Source organism: Nilaparvata lugens, chromosome X (assembly GCF_014356525.2).
Source record: "Nilaparvata lugens isolate BPH chromosome X, ASM1435652v1, whole genome shotgun sequence".
In the NCBI taxonomy this organism is placed as follows: domain Eukaryota; kingdom Metazoa; phylum Arthropoda; class Insecta; order Hemiptera; family Delphacidae; genus Nilaparvata; species Nilaparvata lugens.
The window spans coordinates 20,134,376-20,158,136 of NC_052518.1; the positions used below are offsets into that span (position 1 = coordinate 20,134,376).

The 23,761-nt window shown below is 34.8% G+C and overlaps 1 protein-coding gene across 1 annotated transcript in view; it reads right to left on the reverse strand.

Moving 5' to 3' along the window:
• Nucleotides 1–1,325: 1,325 nt before the first annotated feature.
• The window catches only part of LOC111052493 (glycogen [starch] synthase), a 49,349-nt gene continuing 26,913 nt past the window's right edge, over nt 1,326–23,761 (reverse strand). Inside the window, exons 6-13 of the mRNA XM_022339188.2 lie at nt 22,560–22,822; nt 21,404–21,524; nt 20,486–20,652; nt 14,302–14,494; nt 7,851–8,025; nt 6,348–6,559; nt 4,972–5,178; nt 1,326–3,638 (exon numbers count right to left, since the gene is read on the reverse strand). Of these exons, the coding sequence (XP_022194880.1) occupies nt 3,615–3,638; nt 4,972–5,178; nt 6,348–6,559; nt 7,851–8,025; nt 14,302–14,494; nt 20,486–20,652; nt 21,404–21,524; nt 22,560–22,822 (1,362 nt within the window). The 3' untranslated portion in view covers nt 1,326–3,614. The remainder of the gene's footprint in view (nt 3,639–4,971; nt 5,179–6,347; nt 6,560–7,850; nt 8,026–14,301; nt 14,495–20,485; nt 20,653–21,403; nt 21,525–22,559; nt 22,823–23,761) is intronic.

Sequence of the window (23,761 nt, forward strand, 5' to 3'; positions counted from 1 at the left end):
TTACACTCACTGTGCTTAATCACTGTGCTCTCTAATTAATTAATTGAAAAATAAGAAAATCTAGAGACTGAAGTACACTTGAAACAAACAGGGTAGTTGGCTATACCAACTGGAGATGGTACAGAACCTTGTAGGACCTCATATTGTTTAGGACTTTCTTCTTACTTATTCTATCTCCAATGTGAACTCTGATAGTCCTATTTAAAAGGATAATGTATGTCAAACTATTTAACCAGCTAAATATTTTTCCCAGTTTTAGCAGAAGGCCTGATTTCTAAACTGTGTCAAAAGCTGCAGTCAGGGCAATGATTATTTAGTTTATTTTGATAGCCTCTCTCAATGTCGGTACGGTAACTTATGTAGTGAGAGCAAGCACCTGATCAGTACAACTCCTGTTTGGTCGGAACCCTGTCTGCTCAACTACACGTGTCAATATAAATTTCTCAAATAATTTGAAAAATTTAAATAGCAGTGCTATTGGTCTATAATTACTGTTGGCATTATCAGGCAGTTTTCCTTGCTATAGCAGTGCAATAATTCTTGACTTCTTCCATTCAGGAGGGTTGCAGCCTTCAATCACCCTTGAGTAAAACTGTAAAAGCCACTTCACAGCTTTGTTGCCAAGGTGCGTTACAAAATCAGGAAGTATACCATCTAAGACTGGTGCTTTGAACTGTTTTAATAGAAGCAGCAGCTTCACTCTCATTTGAGCCCTCTCAGTTGTCCCTTTCCTTCTTGCTTGGCCAATCTACTGATTTTCGGTTTGCTATATTCTTTGCCACACTATTTGGGGTGACTTTCGGCTTGAGTGGGGTTATTTGATATGCGAAGGATGAGGGACCAGGCTTTTCTGCTGGAATGTTTAAAATTCAGCTTTGCTGTAACATCCCTCCAGCCGGCCAGTATTCAGCTCACCGATGAGTTCATCCGCAGCTGCTTGATCATCAGTTTCCTCAACCCTATTCAACAGATTCCTACATTTCTTAGTCCAGCATGAGATATGGTTTCTGGTGTATCCCTTGGGAATGGACTTTTTGCTGATGCCTAGGGATCAGTCGATGGTTGTTGGAGACCTCAGGTCTTATTCGATTTATATTGTTCTCAATGTAACTTTGGAACCTTGCCCAGTTCGCCCTTCACAAGTTCCAACGAACCAACGAGTTCATGTTTAGACGCAGTGCACCATATTCGTTACAATATATTTGAGAGATATGTTTAAAATAATTTTCCCTGGCAAATTCTTGGATAAGAAAATCTTGTATCCATATACGGTGACGTATATAGGTGGGTGGGCTGGGCTTGATTTCAATTAGAATATGGGTAACTTGTGATGGATTTAGAGTATATTCATTTACAAATTATACAAAAACGTCAACAGATTAGAAAGGTCAAACTCAGTAATAAAGAGAGTTCTTTCTAAATAGAATCCAACAAACTTCATAAGGTAGGCCTGCCGAAAAGATAAATCAAATCTTCATGAGGAGTAGATGACCTAAAACGCTGCTTAAATAAAAGAAATAGTTTATTGTATATATGTATGCTAATATTCAAAGTCAACATAGAACACTATAAATTGACATTGAATCAATACAGAAATCTAAAAATATTTTATAAAATATATATTATCAACTTCAAATATCAACGGTATCAATATTTTTTATAGTCTATTACCTATATTAAATTGAAGACAATATGGCAACCAGATTATTAATCAATCACTGGCTATTTATGACAATAATATACATATGACTGAAAACTCAATTGAAATAATTTTAGCAAATCAAAACCTATATTATAGTTAATAGATTGCTCAGAAACAATCTTATTATATATAGGCTATATTATCAGTTACAAATCAATCTTTTTCTATTGTGTGCTATGTATAATTCTACTATGGATAGATATCATTCAACTAAGATGACACACATAAAACAACAATGTTTATATAAAATCTAGTTTATAAATCTGATATGGAAGCTTTGAATAGACTGTTCAAAAAATAATTTTCTTTTTTCTAAATGAGATGTTTCAAGATATTTTTATGAATCTCTGATAGGGTATAAATACACTATAATGATAATATTGGAAAATAATATTAGACTCAAGTAATTTAATATTAGCCTCAAGTAAACTCAACGATGATTAGCTCAGTTACATTATTTTCAGCTTATCCGTAGTTGATAAAAACCACGATAAGATTGGAATTAGGATTGGAAAATAAAGTTTTTTAAATTTTTCTGGTACGTATCAACTTATAATTGTGAATTTCCATTTAAAAATTTTGATCTTCATAGATTTGAACACAGATAATGTTCATAGCTGAACATTATTTTTATATATAAACCTATTTCGCAAACGTTATTAGTTATTTTATTTCAAGCGTTATTTATTTCAGAACATTATATTCTACTTGTAAACTTTAAATTTAACTGTATTAGTTACTCTGACTGATCAAATCTGAAAATGTACGTAAATTGAAATTTTTCTAAACATATATTGGTAACTTTGTTAGTTACTCAGCCTTTGAACAAACTAAATAAATAGTTGTGCGTTTTATCAAAATTACTCTGTTGAAAACGTTGAGCATTTGAACATTAAAAAAAATAAAAATTACGAATATGGCACAAATAATGCTGTAGGGAGGAAAATATAACAGAATATAAAGATAAAAAACAATAGTGAAACATGCTTCAAAGATAAAAGAGAATAATATGCGGTGAATATAAAACATATCTAGCAAAAACTAACATACACTAAGCTACTATCAAAGGATTTCTCTTACCGACATTTCAATATCTTTCTTGTCTAGATCAACACTGACGGGCTCAGAATCGACTAGCATTTCCAGTTTCAATTTTTTCTCAATGAAGTGCTGGACCTTTTTTCTTAATGACTCCAAAGGTGATTGAATGAACGAAGATTTGACGGGCAATTCAGTGAACAATGGCATTGTTTAAACTCAATCAACTTTGGAATTATTAAAAAAAAGGTCAAGCACTTAAATGAGAAAAGATTGGCCTAGAAATGAAAGCCGATTCTGAACCTGTCAGTGTTGATCTCCATAAGAAGGATAAGTTTTTATTTTTCCTAATAACAATATTTCAAAAATAGAACGTCAATCTAAAAAATCGCAATATAATAGTGATAAATTATCAAGAAGGCTAACATATAATATATATTTTAACAGTTTGACAACAATAAAATTTTCAAAATATAACTTCTGCAAAAAATTGATTCGAAATTCGTAACTAGAAAATTCGATGTTTTAAAATAAACAGTTTTTTAAAAGGTATTCATGACTAAAATAGACTCTATTAGGTTTTATAAAATTTCTGCTTGAAGCTACACATTAATGGTGGTTAAATCCAATCACAATGATGGCAGGTGGTTCGTTTCTGAAAAACCATTTGTGGAGAATCGACTACTATTTCAATATTTTATAAATGAAACTCCATAATTTTACTACATTAGTTTCCTAGACATTTCCTATTCATTAGAGATGAATGTCGGATTCGACTCTTCTCTTCACTGCACTAAGTTTGGTGATATATGTGATGTAGTATTTCAGTTCCTGAGTGACTAATTTCGGCATTGGAGTGGGAACGCCAAGTTTATTATTTCACTGCCAATTCTGCCAGCTGTAAAAGAAAACCAACGTATTCTATATATAAGTAGATCTGTCCCTAGTTGGTATACTTCTACTTATTTAGTGAAATTCATTTTATAGTGTAAAGTATGTTGAATAATAAGCATTGATATTATTTATAAGGAATGCTGACATTCCAAAGTGGATCTCAATATACAATCCCTTTCTTAATCCCAATTAAATTATTCCTAAACCCAATACATAATAGTATAATTATGATATATAATAAAAAATTTATTTACATCCCCTATAATTCATAATCCCAATACATTACAAATATTATTTCAAGTTTTCAAATAAGTAATTATTTTTTATGAAAGCAGTACCAAGAATTTCATTACTATATATTTTGAATTTGGAGAAATTTATGTATTCAAAGATAACGCAAAATATTTCAAATTGGGTACCATTTAATATCGATTTGAGTAACGAACTATATTATAATTGATGGTATCCAAATGATATACCTTTTTTGGAATTTTACTAGTAAAATTTTCCCAGTACCATATTGCAGAACCTTGAGAATTGGAAAGATAGTATTCAATTGCCGTTAAAAAAACAATTGCAATTGGCTTGCAATAAGGTTACCTTATTTTTTTCTCTCCCAATCATTTTTGATGATGTACTTATTGTATGACTCAATCAATAGCATATTTTTAGTCCTGTCACCCAGTTTTTAATTAGCTTATAAAACGGAAATTCAGTAGTAATAAAAATTTACCGTTGTTACATATGAGAAAAATATGATATTTTATTAGTGATCTCTTAGTTACTAAAGATTAAAGAATATGCTCAAAATTTCCACCCGTTGAAGTTTACAACGTTTACAATTAGTATACACGCTTTGATTCTTTTCCCCATAATATTCATGTTCATGCTCTATACTAAAAGATATCTGTTCATAAGACATCTGGAATCCACACAGAATATTACACTGTTCAAGGATAATCAAATCGCACTGCCGTGTGTATACTAATTGAAAACAATATTTTTATTCATTAGAAATGAATTACCACCCACTTTAAATAGGGCAACAGGACTAAAAAATCACTCTGTACAAAGAGTAAATGACAAACATATAATTTCAACAAATTAATTCAATGTGAGTATCAAATTTCTTAATAATAAAATTATGAATGGGACTATTTGATGTGAGTAAACCATACCTCTCAAGAATGATTTACTATATGACAAAATATTATAAATTTATTCTGTTCAATTTATCGGAATGGTGGTTTCACTACGTCAAAGTTATAATCCTGGATATCAAAGATCAAACAAGAAACAAAATACAATTTCAAAACATTCTCCATAAATTATGTTACCTCTTTTTCATCATCCACCTCGTCTTCATCCTCTGAGCCGTGGACAGAACTGGCTGGAGTAGTATGACGAGACGCGGAGGGAGAGGGAGGTTCGGAAATAGGCCTGGGAAAACTGAAGCTGTTTCTGCGAACTTCGTATTCTTCTTCGAATGATTCAACATCTTTGTAAACCTTCTGCAATGCTTTGTGTCTGGCTTGTCTGTAGAACTGCAAGCATTCACATAGAAATAGTCAGAATAGTCAGTAATAAAGAATTAAAGTCATTAAAGTAATGAAGAATTGTGCATTTATGAATTATTTTCTAAATGAATTGACTGGTAGTTTTCTTCCAGTCCATAGTTCAAATTGAAATCTAGCCGATCGGAGGAACTCCCTAGTTTTTTAAAAATTAAATTGATTGGAACATTACTTGAAAAGCACACATTTACTTGATTAATTAAGTAGATAAAAACTATTTAAAAATATACAATAATTGATAATTATTATTAAACGAAAATCTAAATTGAATGCTGTAAATCACCTCGAAGACTTCTGCTACTGAAATAAAGCATTTAATTTAGATTTTCGTTTAATAATAATTATTCATTAATTAGCATTTGAATAAATGCAATTTCTTATTTATTTCCATCTGTAGTTATTTTAATTTTCAATTTGAATGAAGATTATATTCATGCGATTCTGATGAAATAAATAAAATCATCCTATTTCTAAATATTTTTTCAATTAGATTTTCTGTTCTAAATTTGAAAGACACTTTCAATTTTCAGCATGGAACTATAAAACTGTAGCTCAATCTATTTTTGTTTTTCAAAAACCTTTGCGAAGCGTGGGTTGCACCTAGTGCTGTATTAAAAACTCAATAATTGATAAATTACATTCAATACTCAATCTTCCTCTACATGCAATCAAGCAATACTTGCTCTTTGTTTTTGTTCAACGCATTCATGTGTGGTCAACTTATCAGCCTCTACTACTACTCTAATTATTGCTATTTCATAAAAATATTTTATCTCAATCGTCAAAGAAATATATTATTTGATAAGAGCACAAACATCCCTATGATGAATAGAATATACTTTTGACAGCCATCAACTATAAATTATGTACTTATTATTGATTTTATGAAGAAGCACTTACATTATATTTTTTGGAAACTAGATCATTAAATGCAATATGTTTTCTGTTTCTGGTACGGTGACCGTCCAAAAATTAATTGGAAAGCAAATACTCATTTAGTTGAAGAATTATTTGAAACACATTATTTATTTGATTAAAGGATTATTTGAAAGGCACACATTTACGAAATTTAAGGATTATTTGAAAGTATGAGTGAGGAAAATGTTATTAATAAATCTTCTTTCTGATTGTTTACTCACAATTCCCAGGTTTCTCCAGTCGAGAAGATCACTCAGACGTTCTGTCCTGTTTCTCTGGATGATTCTCTGTCTACGGTTCAGACGACAGAAGTCGAACATATACTGAGCCAACTGTTTGACAGAGTCTTCAAGACCAATGTACCTTCTATCCACAATATAAATACCGTATGACATGGGATCAGCAATGTGCTCTTGCATGAAACAACCGAAACCTGGAAATGAAATACGGGAATCATAAATGCTGAGTTTCTATAAAAATGCAATTTTCCTTAATTAAAAATGGATCTTAGGATACTTATTTATATGTTTAAAGTATAACATGAGAATGACAGACAGAATAAATAAGGTTGGTTTTTTTTATTTTTTTTTAAATGCAATTTTCCAAGTGATTGTATCATTGGACATTGCATTATAGATCTTCGGATACAGTTCGATGATAATATTCATAGCCACTTCTAATACAAGGCCCTGGCCGACGACGATATTGCAACGTCGCAGTGTAGGCCTAGAATCTAATACATGATTGGTGAAAAAGATTTTAAAAAATACCAGCTGATCTTCTTCACCAATCATGTATTAGATTCTAGGCCTACACTGCGACGTTGCAATATCGTAGGCCAGGGCCTTTTATTGGAGGTGGCTATGTAATATTCCATGATTTGTGATTTTGAAGTATATTTCTTTTTTAGTCGGATGATAATAAAATATTATTTATTTATTGTATAGATAAATGGATAATAGTATGAAGGGGTGGAGCGTCCTCTGCCACCTTGGATCCTCTTACTGTTGCTTAGCATGCAAATATAAAAAATGCTTGAACCGCATAAGCGGATAGCCGCTACTCATCGGAATTGGTTTATCGGGACTTTCGGGTATTTGAAATTAGACAGATTTATATCAAAGTATTGTAAATTTACATATGATACAATAAGCACACAATTTCCACTTCAACACTGCATGCTCATAATACTAGACAACGCAATAACCTTGGTATTATACACTATCTGAAGCACCTGGAAAACACTGGCACCATTTATACTTATAAACGCTGTCTTAGCAGATGGCTTTTAGAAATTGGTAGGGACGTAGCAACACAGCTAATTGTATCCACTTATGAGTTATGATCATTGAGCTCAGTTTGGACGATATCCATCTGAAGTAGCAGAGGGAATTCCAATATTAAGCTGCTACGATTTAAATCAATAAATATATTCTCAGTGTGCATCGAGTATTGTTCTCATTTAATTTCATAATTCAATTGTGCTAATCCATTTATATTTTATATCAATTCATATATATTTTATTTTTATATATGAAATAATAATTTAACAGACGGTTTTATTACTTGGAACGTTTTCTGCAATACCAGTAATTTACTGAACTCGTTCCACACACCCAGACTGTGTTTTTGTGGGGAACATTCACTTAATTTAAATTTATTTCTGCGGATGTATATTTTTCTTCATGAATAAAGATGTATTTGATTTGATAGTGTGAGCCCACCTGAAAGGTTTGTAGTGATGGATGGAATTCCCATGACAGTACATTCAGCTGGAGTGTACCCCCATGGCTCATAATAACTGGGAAACACACCAAGATGACATCCTCTGACGAATTCCTCATAATCGAGACCGAACAGTGGGTTGGTGGATGACAGAAATTCAGGATGAAAGACAACCTGCAATCCAATAAAGAAAAATATCAGAAACGTTCTTTTCTTCCAAAATAATAAACAAATTACATACTATATTATAATTTTTATAATACAGTATACTTCAAGGCCTTGTAGTTAGGTATTGGATTACCAAAGGCTAGGGAGGGAAACCCGAAAAAATGACCTGGTCCTCCAGGTTGGGGGTTGGGCGTGGGGCCAACGACCCTACCCCATAAAAACCAATTTGTTACGAAACCTCAACAACAGCCTCGGAAATCGGACAGGATACTCGGAAAACAATTTTGGAAAAAGAACTTGAACTTGATTATGGGAACATGGAATGTGAGAAGCTTATACAGAAGTGGTGCCTTGAAAGAATTACTACAATGTGTGAAACAGTATAGAGTAAAAGTACTTGCTATACAGGAAATGCGTTGGCCAGGCAAGGGAGTGTTTGACACTCAGTCTCACACTGTGATGTACAGTGGCAAGGAGGGAGACAGGCATGAACTTGGAGTTGGATTTGTGGTGGAAAATAGCATGAAGGAGAATATTATAGATTTCAAGCCAGTAAATGAGAGAATATGCGTCCTAAGGGTAAAAACAAAATTCTTCAACCTCTCACTAATAAATGTGCATGCCGAAAGTGAAGATAAAGATGAAGCTGTTAAGGATGAATTCTACTGCAAGCTGGAACAGACATACAATAGCATGCCTTCTAATGATATAAAAATGATTTTGGGAGACAGGAACGCAAAAATTGGTAAGGAGATGGTATTCCAGAGAGTGGCAGGATTGCATAGTCTGCATGAAGAGAGCAACGACAATGGAATGCGGGTCCTGGATTTTGCAATGTCAAGAAACATGATAGTTGCCTCAACACAGTTCCCAAGAAAAGAAATTCACAAGTGGACCTGGACATCACCAGACGGCCAGCACCATAATCAGATTGATCATGTCTTGGTGGATAGACGAGCAGCTACAAGCATCACAAACATAAGGAGCTGCAGAGGTGCGGACTGTGATTCTGATCACTATCTGGTGAGAATTGATTTTAGATGCCGAATTCGCAGTAAAGACAATAAAAGGCAGCAGAGGCCACCAAAGCTGAATGTAGATAAACTGAGGGAGGAAGGTGAAAGAAAGAAATATCAAGAGGCACTGGAGAATCTCATTCAATTACCTGTACACGCACAGGAGGAAAATAGAACAACAGAGGAGGAATGGCAGGATCTGAAGAGGGCTATTACCCAGGCAGCAGAGGAGACTATTGGATATAGTACCCAAACAAGACGGGAGAGCTGGTTTGATGATGAGTGTGAGGAGGCCATACAGAAAAGAAACGAGGCCCGGAGACACTATATAGAAAGGCCAACTAGAGCAAAAAAAGCAAACTATGATATTCTTAGAAGAAAGGCTAAAAGTGTGATTAAAAGGAAAAAACGAGAATACTACAACAACAAGGTCACCAAAATTCAACAGGATTTTGAGAAGAAAGACCCCCGAGAGGCATATAAAGGAGTAAACCTGTTCAAGAAAGGATACAAGCCAAAAACAACACTTTGTAAGGATCTGAATGGAAAAATAATTGGAAATAAAGATAGCATAATGGAGCGATGGAGGACCTACTTCAGTCAGTTGCTTAACCCCAACCTAGACCAAAATGTACTGCCAGACCAGAGATTAGAAGTAATTGATGATGAAATAATCATTGAACCACCCACGGTTGATGATGTTGTGAAGGCACTGAAGAAAATAAAGAATAACAGAGCCCCAGGGATAGATGGAATTACAGGAGAATTACTCAAGTATGGAGGAGATCAATTGACAACAAAACTGGCCCATCTCATAAAGTTTGTGTGGGAAACAGAGACCCTCCCTGAAGACTGGCACATGAGCATCATATGCCCCATCTATAAAAAGGGTGATAGACTTGAGCCCAAAAACTACAGAGGTATATCTCTCTTATCAACAGCATATAAAACCTTCACCTCAATAATCAAAGATAAAATAGATGTGTATGCTGAGGGATTACTAGGAGAGTATCAGGCTGGTTTCAGATCAGGCAGGTCAACGACAGATCAGCTCTTTGTTGCCCGACAGTTAGCAGAAAAGTTCTGGGAGTTCAATATAGATGTCTACCACCTATACATAGACTTCAAGCAGGCCTATGACAGCATCGACAGAGAAAAGCTATACTCAACCATGCTTGATCTTGGCATACCAACAAAGCTTGTACGACTTGTCAGAGCAACAATGAAGAAGACCACCTGTCAGGTGAAGATAGATGGGGAAATGACAGATAAGTTTGAGGTGGAACAAGGACTGAAACAAGGAGATGGCCTAGCACCAGTTCTCTTCAACCTTGCACTAGAAAGGGTGATAAGAGGGACTCTGGCAGATACAAGTGGTACATTAATAAACAAGACCCAGCAGATATTAGGGTATGCAGATGACCTGGACCTAGCAGGAAGATCAGTGGCAGCAGTCAAAGAAATGTTCACAAACTTGGAAAATGCAGCTAATGAGATTGGTCTAAAGGTGAATTGTGATAAGACCAAGTTCCTACATCAAAGCAGACGTCAGCACAACAGAAGAGAACAAAACCTATTGGTGGGTGAGTACAGCTTTGAGAACGTGAAAGACTTCACCTACCTGGGAGTTAATATAACAGCGGACAGTGATGAGATGAAAGAAATACAGAAGCGGCTCAATACGGGGAACAAAACATTCTTCTCTATGCTGCAGATATTCAAGTCTAGAAGCGTCCATAGAAATATAAAGGCTAGATTATATAAGTCCATAATACGTACAGTGGTCACGTATGGAAGCGAAGTTTGGACATTAACATCAAAGGCAGCAGGCAATTTAGACCGCTGGGAAAGGAAAATGCTGCGTAGAATATATGGACCTGTGTGTGATGAGGGTGTCTGGCGAATAAGAAATAACAACGAATTAGCTGCACTCTATAAGGAGCCACCCCTGTCCATATATGTCAGACTGAAACGTTTAAGATGGGCAGGGCATGTGGAGCGGATGCCTGACACTCGCGCCCCCAGGAAAATATATATGGGACAGCCAGGAGGCAAGAGACCGGTGGGCAAGCCAAGACTGAGATGGGCGGATGGTATTTCCAAGGATGCAGCAGAACTCCTTCGCATCAGGAACTGGAGAAGGAAGGCAAGAGATCGTGACGAATGGAGGCGCAGAATTGAGGAGGCCAGGGCTCGATTTGGGCTGTAGCGCCATCGAAGAAGAAGAAGAAGAAGAATACTTCAAGGCATCATAATTTCCTTTTATCAAAACTTGCATTGATAGTGTCAGAAAAGTTTTATTCTATTTTCAGAATAGAAAGTATTGTTTCATGTAGTTATGAAGAGTATATCCAGAGTAATATTTTTATTGAAGAGGTTGAAATTGTGTACTAGTGCTGGTTTAACGTTGATGGCATATTTTGCTCTTTTCCACTCTCATTTACAGTATGGCACCCTATTGTGGGGCAATTCAAGTGGTGCCAGTGACGTATTTTTGTGTCAGAAAAGAGCTTTGCGAACCATTTTTAATCTTGGTAGAATGGATTCCTGCAGGCCATTCTTTAAAAGAAACGGCATATTGACTCTGCCCTGTATATTTATGCTGCAAGCTCTGACATTTGTCAAAGATAATCTGAGGCAATTCGATCTAAGATGCGATGTACATCAGCACTTTACAAGAGAGCGTAAACAAATAAATACCGGACGGGTACGACTTTCCAAAACACAAAATATGTATGTATATATCGGTATAAAATTATTTTATAAACTGCCTGAAAGTATCCGTGATAAAAACTCTAGATCGGTCAGGTACGCAATTTCCAAACTATTCAAAAATAGGGCTTTTTATTCGATTGAGGAGATGTTGGCAGCTGATATTTCATGTTAATATTTGACCTCTATTATAATATTGTTATTGCCAATTAGAAATATGACTGTATATAACTGTGAAGATACTAAGTACGCGGGACTGTTGGCTGTGATAGTATTTCTCTGTTTTGTTGGCAGCTGATATTTCATGTTAACATTTGACCTCTATTATAATATTGTTATTGCCAATTAGAAATATGACTGTATATAACTGTGAAGATACTAAGTACGCGGGACTGTTGGCTGTGATAGTATTTCTCTGTTTTGAGTATCTACGTGAAATGTATGTATAATGTATATATTTACCTGATGACTTTGTCAATACATCTATTTATTCACGGCAATAAAAACATTTTGAATTTGAATTTGAATATCATGGAGGTGACGCCCCCACTCTGGATGCACTTAGAGTACCAATTTCTAGCACTTTATATCACTCTTTTAAGAATTGCAGGCGTAATTTCGGCAATTTCTACCTGTATGTTGTTCATTGAATCTTGGAGGACCTTCGGACGGTACATAGACACGGGATTTAAAAATAACCCCACAGAAAAAATCACACGGGGGCAAGTTAAGAGATCGAATCGGTCATTGTAAATCGCCTATAATTGAGATAAGGCATTCTGGGAAGTGTTCCTTAGAAACAGCCTTTTTGTATATTATATGCATTTTGTATGAATGGAAAGGAAGGTCTTCGTGAAAAATCCTGCTCACAGAACGATCGAAAAGTCCAAGGGAGACTCATATTTGTGTACTAAACGCCTTGGAGATTGCAAAATTGAAGCTCTCACTGTTACAATGTTTTCACGTGATCAAATGGGCCGTGGAACTTTAGATCTTCGTTTTGTTGTACTACCTTTTTTTCTAAACGTGGTAACTCACGAAGCAATTTATTTCTGGTCTGGAACACGGACCTAAGGGGCTAAATTAAACCGATTCCGAAAGGCACGCTGTGCTGCAACCACTGAACAGACACTTAAAAAGTAGGCCTCAACGGTGAACGTCCGCTCCTCGCTGTTCCAACGCATGATGGCGACTGGACTGTGCAAGAACAAAACTTCAAAACCACCACTTTCTAAAGTGACTACTAGCACTCCGCTATGTCATCAACGAACTGAAAAGTGCACATTTCAAAAAAGGAAATTATGATGCCGCACCCAGTATAATAATAAATTGAGTGCAAAGGAATAATCTATTTGTAGTTTATAACTAAATCACAATATTTTTCAAGTATAACTTTCCAACTTATCAACAATGAAAAATCACAACTATTTCCAAATACCGGTACAATATAACTCATGAAATACAACTCGGCCATATAAAAAATATCAAGAGACAAAATCAAGTAGAAATAAAGATAATGCTTGAGCCTAGAAACTATTGTCATATTATCAGATAAATAAATAGAATAAATGAATGTTTTGATTTATGTAATATATTAGACCTGATAATAATATGAACCTAATAATATGCTGTACCTGGCATTGATTAATATTGTTCAAAGTCTTCTTGTTATTGAGAGCACCACTGCGGGAGAACATAAGAGCAAGTGTGCTACTAAAGTACCGTATTTATTTTCTATTTTCACCAAATAAGAATATTAATTTTTTTGCTAAGTGTGATGCCCACATGAGTTCTAAGCTTGTGCGTGGGTAATGAGGCAGATGATAATGAGAGATGAATGGACCTACAGTTTTAGGTGGGTTCCGAACCACCGAGAAGCGATTTTCCAACAAATGAATCATATTCAGAGGAGTTGGCTCAAGTGGTCACACTTCCAACGATATTACATAGTGATTTTTAATTGGAAGGAATGTTAGCGAATTTAAAAGGCCGTAAATATTTTTCTAAGGATGAAAAAACAAATTTTCCTTTGTTTCTAATTACGTACTCGAACATTTTTTAAAATAATAGAATGAAGTTCTATTTCTGCACACAACAATATACAATGAAATGGAAATAATCATTCTAAACTTAATTATCACACGGACAAAAAAGACCATGAATAATTGTATACTTCAATAATTACAATTATTCTCGAAAACAATAATTATCACATTGTAATATTATATATAAGTGAAAATGAATTATGTATTCATATACAGTAGTTGTTTGACCGTCAATACATTAAATTGCTGGAATACAATACAATCCAGCATTATGTACAAAAAGCACTAGGGAGCAGACGGCGCTTCTTGACAAAACTGCTCAGACTCAATTGTACGGTATAGAATTAAATTCTATATTCCATATTCAACAGCTATATTTAATTGTATACTCATATAATATAATATAATAGAGTATAGAATATAATTGTATAGAGTATAGAATAAGGAAGCGGCGAATGAAAAAAGTCAGTGGCATACAGCGGGTTCAAGCTAAGGAAGATCATACTAGCCTTGACTCTGTCATGAATGGTGTTGAACATATTGCATCTGCGGACAGCGCCTAGCACAGGATCATTCCAATCATCGACGACGTTGTGAGTGGTGACTGGGGGAAGTCCATTTCTTTGTAGAGCATACAAGCATCTTTTGATCTTGATCTTATCATCTTTTGTCATCAATTCTTCGTTGTCTGGCATGCGACCACTACAAAAAAAAGAATAATAAATGACATTTATACAACCCGTCAGGAATAGCATGAGCTCTAAGTTCAAGATGCGCCGTAGCCCGAGAGAGAATTTTAGTGGTGGGGGAAGCATTTGACTCAGTCTCAACTTGACCTCCGTACGGTGCACATCGCTCCGGTTTGCATAGGCCTAATAGCATAAGCAGTAGGAAAGGCGACAGTGAGCCTTTCCGTCTCAACAAGCTCCAGCCACCTCCCCTCTCTTAGTTTCGAGTGGCCTCCCCACTCTCACTACATTATCTCTCCTCTCGCGCATCTCACAGCTCATGCTATTCCTGCCTACTAGTACATACACAAATGACGGTCGATTTTTTAGAGGTATAGAACTTCAAGTTGGCATTAATGTTCAAGATGGCGACCGAATCATCAGTTGTTAAGTGATTTATTCTCAGTTTTATTTGGAAATTCATCATGAATTAACTCCCCTCTGAACAATGCTTGCAAATATTGCAATTTTATTTCGAAAAAAAATGGTTCTCTGCGGAATACGTATCGCGCCCTACATCCATTTTATCGTCGACAAAATTGTCTATCAGAGCAGATAATTCGATTACCATGGAACGTTTTCGCACCACGTTTACTCTTATTGATAACTCGCATCCCCATAGACGCCGTATGGTGCGTACAGAAAAAGCTATTGCTACTGTAGAGCGTAGCATTGAGGAAGACCCGAATGAGTCCATCCGCCATCGATATGTGTCCATATCGATGGGCATATGGATATGTGTCCATCAACTTTATGGAAGATTACTAACTTTTTCATTCCTGAATTGAACAACCATGATGTCCAGGAGCTAAGGTTCCAACAAGACGGCTCAACATGTAACACAGCTCGTGCCACAATCAATTAAATGAAAGGCAAGTTTGGTGACCGCCTATTTTCACGTTTTGGGCCTGTGAATTAGCCTCCAAGATCTTGTGATTTAACACCACTAGACTATTTTCTGTGGGGCTATGTAAAGTCATTGGTCTATGCGGATAAGCTACATACACTTGACCATTTGGAGAACAACATTCGCCGTGTTATTGCCGATATACGGGCACATATGTTGGAGAAGTCATAGAAGATTGGACGCCCAGACTGGACTACATACGAGACAGCCGCGACGGTCATATGCCAGAAATAATATTCAAAATGTAATACTTCTTCTTCTTCTTTGTCTCTCCCCAGTATGCCTTACAGCGTTGGGGTAGCCTCGGTCCACTTCCTCCATTTATCCCTATCCATCGCCATCCTCCTCATCTCCGGAACCGTCTTCCCTCTTCTTCTCCCTATCTCCTCAATGCGATCCTCGTATGAATACCTCGGGCGCCCCACCGTTCTTCTTCCCTGTACTCTAACATTTACAAACTGTTTTGCCTTGCTTTCGTCCCTCATCCGTTGTACATGTCCATACCAACCCAGTTGCCTCGTTTCTATTCTTTCCCCAACATCTCTCATTCCCACTTCTTCCCTTATTATAGTATTTCTTACTCTATCCCTTCTAGTCTTACCAACTGTCTTTCTGTGGCATTTCATCTCCACAGTCCTTATCTTATTTTCGTGGCTTGATTTTATTGGCCAACTTTCGCTTCCATATAGCATGATGGGCTCTATTATTGTTCTGTACACCTGGTTCTTTATCTTTTTATCAAGCTCTCTTTTTCCAAATATACAGTCTTTTATTGCATAGTAGGCAACAGCTCCCTTTCTCACTCTGTTCAGCACCTCCCTATCAATCCTTCCATCCTCCGAAATCACTGTACCCAGGTATTCATATTTCTCCACCTGTTCCATCTCCTCTCCATTCACCCTAATATGCATATTATCTCTCATTCCTTTTGACACTGCCATCACCTTGCTTTTCTTGACATTTAAGACCATATGCCTTGATTTCAATTCCTCTGCCCATTCAGTTGTTGCCAACCTTATAGTTCTCTTTGCCTCATTCCTTTTCTCAACATACATTCTGTACTCCTCCTGCCTCTTAGTCATCATGTACTTTCTGTATGCTTTCTTTTTCTCTTTCACTTTCATCTGAACCTCCTCTGTCCACCATCTTGTCCTTCTCTTAAACCTTCCCAGCCTTTTTTCGCCACACACTCCCTTTGCAGCACCTGTAATAGCATCTTTCAGCTCATTCCAGAAACTATCTACATTATTACAGTTGTTCTGCATATTTGCAATCTGGTCTGACAACTCTGTTTTGTATCTTTCTCTGTTCTCAATACACCTTAGTTCTTCATGCTTTATTCTTGTGTATGCTCGCTGTCGCTCGACCTTCCTCTCTGCAAATCCAGTATCTGCCACTAGTAACCTATGGTCAGTGTCTAGTTCAGCTCCTCTGATGACTTTGACATCTTTGAAAGCATACCTGAGGTCACCCTGGTACAGAATATAGTCAATCATACTCTCAGCTTCCCTACCTTCTCCCACAAATGTGATCTTATGAATTCTTTTGTGTATGAACCAAGTGTTTCCAATGAGAAGATTGTGCTGTGCTGAGTATTCAATTAGTCTTTGTCCATTGTTATTTCTTATTGTTTCACATCCATATTTTCCCATACTTCCGTGCCCGTCCTGTTGATCAGCTCCAACTCTCCCATTGAAATCTCCCATCACCACAAGTTTTCTTGTTTCTTCAGCCTCTATGGTGACTCTATCTAGTTGTAGCCAAAACTCATCCTTTTCAGCCACACTAGCATCTTCCGTTGGGCCATACACTTGAATGATGCTTATTTTCTCTTCTAGGTCAAGATCCACTCTGATAATTCTAGGGCTTACAGCCTCCCAGCTTTTAACTCTTGTGTTGGTGTCTCCATCCATGACTATAGCCACTCCACCACTAGCTCTTCTTCCCTCTGGTATTCCTGAGTATCGCATAACATACCCTCCATCCAAGTCCTTCTGTCCCACTCCCTTCCTTCTTGTTTCACTCAAGCCAAGTGCCTTTATCTTATACTTCTTCATCTCCTCTACCAACTCAACCTCTTTTCCTGTAAGCGTTCGAATATTCCATGTTCCAAATCGTATATATTTGCATTTCCTATCCTTCCTAAAATTCCGGTCCCGTCCGAGGCTATTTAATGTACTTTGAATCCAGTGTAATCGGACGTAATACAACGTATAAATGTAATACAACAAGATTATTTTGTAACAAAAAGTAGCTTGAATCGAATAATAGATTGTTGTTTGATTGCAATTTAAAGTTCTATACCTCTAAAGAAAACACCCGTTAAATTGTATTTCCTTAAAAAAAAGTAAGCAAAAACCATGCCTATTGACAACCATTACACAAGAACTACCAATGCCATTGTCAATGTCAATTGAGATTGATCTTGCACCAAGAAACAGATAAATTATCATATATATTTGGCCAAACATAAATAATGTGTTAAATAAGAACTCCGACAATGGTCGTGTGGAAATATAGCGTGTTCGGGATTTTTAATCCAATAACCCTAATGAATAATACTCAATGAACTCTCTTGAGTACCTAATTGATACTGATACAATAAATGAACTAAAAAACAATTCAATTATCCTTGTAATGAGACGAAACTTTCATCGAAGATTTGATTCCATATTAGATCTGAGTTAAAATTTCAAAAATAAAAAATATTTTATAAAAGATGGCCATCAAGGATCGTTGATCAACACTTTTATCAAATACACAAATATCATATTATATCCTAATAGAGTATGTTAATAGTGCTACTTGAATGTTTTATTGTACAAAGTTACTACTGCTGTTATATTTTTATAAAATAGAATTATAGTAGGTACCCTTTAAAATCGAAAAAAAATTAAAAAACAAGAATACAAATTGTAATGTAACATTACTATAACTATAATTCTATTTTATAAATACAAGTAAGTAGCCCTGAATTCATACATGTTATATTTTTATATAAACAACACGACTAGTTTCGACAATCTATACATTTTGATTTTCTATAATCAATCATAATAATATATTTAACTGAGTAATTGGGCCGTAAGATATCAAATATTAAATCATGATTCATGAAAATGGATTTTACGGAAATTGACTCACTCAAATATGGTAGCTTACCCAAGTATTAGTATTAGTACACGAGTAGTATTTTAATCATTTAAAATAGATCGACGAATTAAGATTAAAATTTTATAAAAGCAATTACATTGTTTACTTTCTAAAGATGATAATATACATTAAAAGTTTAGTAGTAGTTTTAACTCCGCCTAATGAAGAATAAATAACCTTAACGCTTCCAATTCAATCAATGCCGATTTTAATCTTTATAGTGTCCCTCCATATATATTCAAGAATCATTAGTTTGTTAAAGAAATATAAGACGGTGAGAGGTCTATAATATAGATCGTAGTAATACTATTAGTACCATATAGTATAATACTATACTATATATAATATACTATATAGTATAGTATAATAGAGGTCTATAATATAGATCTCTCACCGTCTTATATTAATAATTTTTTTTTTTTAGTTTTTGTAGTGGGTTTGATGTTTTATTTAATATTAATAAATGTTTCAATGTCAAGTCATTCATTTATTAATGTCTAAAACAGTTAGTGATATTGAACACTGGTACAGAAAATTAATTTCAGCATTGGAAAGTAGACACTATGAAAAGTTATTTCCAGGGCCAACATGATTTCGCTCGAAATAACTTTGTCATTCCTTCTAGTAATCACAGTTTTTTGAAAAGTAGTTTAGCACTGATCTCTTGCACAGTCTAATGACGGGGGAATGTGTGAGATACCTTTTTTAAGAAATAAAAAAATCAATTCGTTAAAATCTTCAATGATGGTATCTTGAAAGTACTGTAGTTCAGTTTTGGAATGCATATTTCAAACTACAATATATAATGAATTTATTGCCAAATACAGTACAAGAAATATTTTTACAAACAAAATAATCATTAAATTACAATAGTTTTTGGCGTGACTGGAAAAAGAAGCCTTGAGCTCCAGCCACGAGTTCTAAAAATAAGAAATACATATTTTAATCTAATAACAGCAGTACAAATGATACAATTTTGTTGATGGATGATAATCTATGGATGTTGAATTTTATAAATAGTCAAGTACTTGATGAACAAAATATAGATACACAGAAAAATAATTTAATTGTCAAGTTTTAATAATTTTTACACAATTAATATTGCCAAAAACTGATTTAGCCAACTCAATTCTCAATTTTAAAATAATAGTTCTGTTTTACCCACGATCTTATTAATCTCAATTTGATTTTTGTTATTTTATCCTTAATAAAGTCTTCCGGAATTTTATTTATTAGTTTATTACTCTGATATTCAAATTGGTGTTTACTAGATGTTAATGAAGTAAAATTAATATTGAAAGCATTTTCTACAGTTGGCCGTATATTATAAGGGATTGTGCGACGGGTAAATTGATGTGAATTTTTATTAATAAAACTAATTAAATTTGTCACATAAGTTTGACGTAACGTTGGTAGATCCATCTCTTCAAATATTAATCTGCTGGGATAGAGTCTGGGTCTTCCAAGCGCAGCTCTAATAATGTGCTTTTGTATTATAAAAAGTTTTTTAAAATGAGTGTCATACGCTGCTCTGCTCCTCATACTTCTATATTATAATGGAAAAGTGAATGAGCATAAGCGTATTAAATCGTTCTCAAAATATTCAAGTCTTTTAATTGGTTAATTCTGTAAAAAATTGTTATCAAATATTTTAGTTTGAAGCATAGATTCTGAATGTGAACGTCCCATTTAATATACTGATCCACGGAAACACCTACATATTTGATTGATTCAACTCTTTCTATTGTTGGACAAGTGCAGTTAACATTGATGTTGTTATGACTGTATTATCAGCTCAAGCTCATCAGGAGGCTGACCACTTCAGTTAGGGGAAAAAGATATGTATTTAGTTTTACTCGCATTTAGTAAACGCACTAAATGTCAACTTTAGTAAATGTCACTTACCTGAGGCATATTTCATAGATTCTTTTACTCATTTTTGATTGGATTTCATTGATAGCATCTCGCAGACTCTTGGTTACTGCATGACCTCTCAGACTCTCCACATTGAAATTGTTTGTTCTAGCTGGGAATATCATGAAAGCAACAACCGTTACATCTTGACGTGATGTCTGAAAATAAGTAGAATTCGATTACATTATCGATACATTTGAATAAAATTAGTTTAGCATAATGTCGCTACATATACATAAATACCTATAGAATGATTTATCATTGCTTCAATGAAAATCAATATAATAATTTCCCCATTACAATTGAATAAATATAGAGAGAAAAGTATAGAGAAAATGTTGATCTAATCATACATTATTCGTCTATGACAGAAGTGAGTTTTTACTGCAAAGTATCCCACATCGATATTATGAGCAATCGATATATCTCAACATAAACAGAAGAACTTTGATGCAACAATTTTGAAATCTATATTATATCTTGTTAACTGTAGAAAATAGAAAATCATTTCCTCCACTAGAGCAAATTCAAACTTATTCTCTTTTAGTTTCGGACACTTCCGAATTTTTAACGATTAATTTCCCAATCTAATTTCCTTTCCTCAATTGTTACTGAGCTGACAGTTCAACATGCTCTTTTTATTATAATAAAATTTATAACTGAAAATCATATTTTTCTACATACGTTTGATGTTTCAATACCCTTGTACATCGTAAAAAGTCGATAAGTCAATGATAGTAGAGTCAATGTATAAGTCAATGATACCTAGTACATTTAATGTATAAGTCAATAATAGCATGGAAGCTAACTTAATGAAACATCAAATTTTGACATTAATGGAATAACCAGCCTTCAAGATTGCAATGATGCCTTCAGATGAATAAAACAAGTATAAATAAGTTATTTTACCTTCAAATAATGGTTAAGACGAGCCAGCGCTTCAATGAATATGTCTGCTCCTTTGTTTGTAAATTCATAACGACCAGCAGTGAAAAAATACAAAGTCTTATCAAGGTCGAAATCATAATGCCTAGAAAAAATTAAAAATATAATAACAGGTAGTGGAGATAAAGCAGTTTAGAAAAGGAAACCTTAACACGCATTTAAAATAGAAAAATAAATTAAATTCGTAACGATGCTATCAAACAAAAAAAATAATCGGGAATCGGTTTTACTCAATGGTCACGCTGATAAACCCGTTGGAAGGGCGATCACTTGATTCACCTCCTTTGAATATGATTCATGAGTTGAAAAACCACTTGTGGTTCGGAACCCTCCTAAAACTGTACGTCTACAATATGGATTATTTTCCACAATACTTTGATGCAGTGTATTGTAATTATGGTTTCATTCCTTTATAATCGGTCAGGATAGCCGAGACGACTTGGGGTGCGCAAATAGTAAAGGGAAGAGGTCAAAGTGGGATGGAGGTACATCACTGTAATACAAATACATTCCATGTTATGGAAGAAGTTCACCTCTACCTCAATCTCTGCACCATGCTGGCGCCACATAACATGAAATATATTTGTGTTCAACCGCTTCCCTCCACACTATGTGCGTTCCACTCAATCTGCTAGCGTTACCTGGTCATGGGTTCAAATCCCGCTGTTGGCATGGACTTGTGATCATCTAACAAAATCACCCACACACTTCCCATTACCCACGCACAAGCTGAAATCTCATGGATGCCCACATCCGCAATAAAAAATTATTTACTACAAAAAATATTACATTGCGTACAATCATAACACTTTCAGAAAGAAACAACAGACTTGAACCTGAATATGTTCTCAACCCAACTTATACAGCAATCCATTGATAGACACTATCTATCAATTCATTATTTTTATTCGATAGATATTAGTGTTCCAGTATGGACTTGAAGTGTTATCTTGAAATCATTCAAACAGAAATGAGAGAAAACAAACAATTAGTCTCGTTTTCAATGTTCATATTATCACGAATGTTATTTCACAGTTAGGGTTTTTCATTGCATTTTGGTTTTATTTTTACTATTAATTAATTTTACTTAAACTAAAATTATTATTTTTACTTTACTCACCCATAAAAGTGTCCACGGACAAACTCATGAATTTTGTCTTTAGCCAGTGCATGAAGGTTTTGGAACTCGTGCAGTGCTGAAAACTTGATAACGTTCAATCCATTCGGTGTGATGATATCGGCTTTTCTCTTGAGCAAATGCTCGGCCTCGTAACCAGTGATTTCAGATACAGTGGTGAACGAGTGGCACAGATGTGACGCAGCTCTTTCCATGCAGTATCGATGATAAATCTGCCTTTTGCCGGCTTCTTCATCGACGCTGAACTGCAAAATTAAAAAAGAAAAATGTATCAAATTCAACAAGTGACGATAATAGAAGATACAACCATTAAGTTTATCGCCATGTATCAATAATAAATGAGACAAAAATTTAGAACCGTAAACCGATGGTTTTGATTGATATTAACTGTTGAGTTTCTGAGGTACTACTTGAACTAGTGTCTTACAAATTGTATGTGTTTAAACGGCGAGACTCTTAGGGTCGGTTTCCGAGCTCGGGATCTATAAGTTCTGGACTTACAGAGTCCAGGACTAAAATATGCGCTCGGGTCTAAATCGACTTTCTGAGTCACGATTCTATCTTCTAAACTCCGGGGTCTATTGAGTTCTCGACTTAGTTGAGTCCAGGACTTTAACGTAGTTAACATGAGGGAAATTCACAATATTTTGCTGTTGTATTGTTGGCATTATAGCAAAACGAAAACAACTGATTGCAGCGGGATAATTCAAATGAGCATGTATTTTGTAAAATTATTTTGTGAAAATACGTTTTGATTTCTTTGTAGGCCTCTTCAAAGCAAAACCTAACCTTTTGAAAGATGAATGAATAAACATTTCATTTTACGTAATGCTATTATTGATCATTGATCTTTGATTTTGGAATAAAAATTTCATTAGGCAATTGAGTTTGAAAACGTATTTGTTTTGAAAAAAACTGGAATAATAATTTATTATTGTTTTGTTAATATGTTGAATATGACATTGATTAATAACATTCATATTGAAATATAAATTCCAAGGCAATCCTTGTATTATATTTCTTGAACATTTTTAGGTTATGTCACATTCGTAAAATAAGGTTAGTTTTTTACGCATAGTTGATACAATTTTATTGCAATCCAAATGATTTAGGTATTCCATGACATCTCTTTGGTTTTTCATCTACTCCAAAACAATACTGAATTGTGTTTGCTCAGTTAAGTC